Here is a 2,941-nt window from a genome sequence, read left to right on the forward strand (position 1 = left end):
AGGCTTTCCAGGCCATCTGGTCTCTGCTACAACTACTCATCTCTGCTGTCAGGCTGCAAAAGCCATGTGGACAATGCATAAATGAACAAGCGTGGCTGTGTTCACATAGAACTTTATGCTAAAAGACAATGAACTTTGAATCTCATATAATTTCTATGTGCCACAAAATATTCTATTTCTTTTGATTTTTTTTCCCAACCATTTTAAATTTGTAACTCATTCTTAGCTCACAGGCTGTAGAAAACCATGTAGTGGGCTGGATTTGGACCACAGGTCAGCCTGCCAACCCGATACAGATTTTTAAAATGCTGTTCATTAAGAATGTTTTCTGTCCAAATTGTAAAATATTTCTTCATAAATATTACCTTATTAAGTATACATTAATTATCAAAATTATTACACTACAAATGCCTGTACAATTAAAATGATATAAACATAATTAATCGCTGGGCACAGTGGCTCACCCCTGCAATCCCAGCACTTTGGGAGGTTGAGGCGGGAGGATCACTTGAGATTAGGAGTTTGAAACCAGCCTAAGCAAGAGTGAGACCCTGTCACTACATAAATAGAAAATTAACCAGGAGTGGTGATGCGTGCCTGTAGTCTCAGCGACTTAGGAGGCTGAGGCAGAAGAATCGCTTGAGCCCAGGAGTTTGAGGCTGCAGTGAGCTATGATACCACTGCACTCTCGCCCAGGGTACAGAGCGAGACACTGTCTCAAAAAAAAGTTAAGGAAAAAAACACAGAGAAAGGAAAAAGAAAAAAAAATTGTGGGCCACTGACTACACAGAGTTACAAAAAGATTAAATGATAAATTTATTATCATAGCATCCATCATCCAGATTGATAACATAGTGGCATTCAACAAATCTTGGTTCTTCCCTGCCCCAACTTCTGTAATACTTAATACTTGCTGAGCAATGCCCACTGAATCTCTCCTGTACTTCAAGAACTGTGGTTCCTTTCACTATTGTTCAGTCCATTCCCATGGCGTTTCTCAGCTCTTCACCCCCTTTCTCCCCAAAAAGGAACCAGCTCCTGCTTACTTTTTATCTCACTCCACGCTTTCCCCATTGGTAATCTCATTCACTCCCACTGGTGATGGGATAATCTCTGTTTACATATCTCAAAACTTTCTATCTGCACACCTGCTTATCTCGAGACCACATTTCCACTGTGTACCAGACAGGGCTCCCAAGTGCAAGTATGTGGGTCAGTTCAGGGCTCGCTACGTGAGAATCCCTTGAGAAGCATATTAAGATACACACTTGTGAGCCTGCTCCACAGAAACTCTTGAGTCAGTACACCTGGTATGAGGTCAAGGAATCTGTACTTTAAAAGTTGCCCAGGTGACTCTGATGGGCAGCCAGGTGAGACCCTCTGCTGGACACTGCCACTGTGCCATCACCTCCTAATACTCAAATGTTAGAAAAAGAATAATCTTTCTTCCAGATATGCTCCCTTGCTTGTGCTCCCATCTCATCTCGGAATATCAATCGGTTCCTAGTCATTTTAGTTCAAAACTCATCTAGCCTTTACACAGCAGATAAACCCGCCTTCTGGAAAACACAGTGTGGACATGTCCTCTCTGACCACAAACGGAGTCCAGAGGAGCCGGCACATCATGCCTAGACCTCTCCCAGCTGCCACTCTCTGCCTCCCAGACAGCCTCCCCAGAGCCACTGCAGCACAAGAACATGACGGTCCTCCCCATCCCCAAACAAGCCCTACATGCCCATTCTTTCTGCTAGTCTGACACTGTTCTCTCATGTGGATCACCTCAGACCCCAACTCCATTTGACCAAATCTCACTCAGCACTCCACGCACGATGCAAATCAGTCTTCCTGACACTATCCTCTGGGTGCTCCGGGTGAAACCACCCAACGTGTTGCTGCAGTACTGTTTGTACATACATGATAGGACTCCTCATGCTGTGCCTTCTATCCTTCTATCGAAATTAACTGTGTATGTCTGTCCTCAGTGTACACTGCTTGAGCGTAGGAACTGTTCTCATTCTTATCTCATACCTTGAAATTTTTCATAGATTTGCCTTGAACGTATTATTAAATTCTGAAATCTATCATGTAATTTGCTGAACAGCATACACTACAGAATATACCAAAACCCATGGCTTCATGAGCCAACCATGTACCATCAGGCAACTCCTGCCTTCTCCAAATCCCTATCCTTAATTTCCACACACTATTACTAACCACATAAAAGAGCACACTAAAATAGCATTTTGCCTGCCACCTACCTGTATATTGTTACCAGTTTCTACTAATAGCTGGGTAGGCTGAGGACTGACTGAGTCACTAAGAGTGCCATTTTCTGAATCATCCACACCACTTCCTGCTCTTAATTCTTCCAAGTAAGTAAAATGTCCAAGAATTGTCCTGACCAAGCCAAACTCTATCTTAAGAAATAAAATAAACCTAAAAACCAAAAAAGTATAGCCTAGATTTGTCTCACTGAATGGTCATTCACTATAGAATGCATGCATACCTGAGTTGGGGTACAGACAAACATCATTAAGGTCATGCTCTGGCTCCAGAGAAGTAAATATTTTCCCCTAAAATAGCAAGCAAAAATGAATTATTAAAATAGTTAAAGCACAACAACTTTTGGCAATGTCACATAAAGAAAACAAACTGGAAAGAACTCAATCACCGACTGCTACGTAAAGAAATAGAACAACCCGGCGGGGCGTGGCAGCTCACTCCTGTAATCCTAGCTCTCTAGGGGACCAAGGCGGGAGGATCACTTGAGCTCAGGAGTTTGAGACCAGCCTGAGCAACAGTGAGACCCTGTCTCTATCAAAGAGAAAAGAAAAAGAAAAAGAAAAAAAATACACAAAACAACAAAACCCAGCTGGGTGTTGCGGCATGTGCCTATAGTCCCAGCTACCAGGGAGGCTGAGGCAGAAGGATCACTCACGCT

General features: G+C 43.0%; 1 protein-coding gene across 1 annotated transcript in view; it reads right to left on the reverse strand.

Annotated features, from left to right (window-relative positions):
• The window catches only part of NOL10 (nucleolar protein 10), a 164,503-nt gene that overhangs the window by 106,203 nt on the left and 55,359 nt on the right, over positions 1 to 2,941 (reverse strand). Inside the window, exon 8 of the mRNA XM_012648893.1 lies at positions 2,507 to 2,573. Within this exon, the coding sequence (XP_012504347.1) occupies positions 2,507 to 2,573 (67 nt within the window). The remainder of the gene's footprint in view (positions 1 to 2,506; positions 2,574 to 2,941) is intronic.

Source organism: Propithecus coquereli, unplaced genomic scaffold, assembly GCF_000956105.1.
Source record: "Propithecus coquereli isolate 6110/MARCELLA unplaced genomic scaffold, Pcoq_1.0 Scaffold298, whole genome shotgun sequence".
NCBI lineage: Eukaryota > Metazoa > Chordata > Mammalia > Primates > Indriidae > Propithecus > Propithecus coquereli.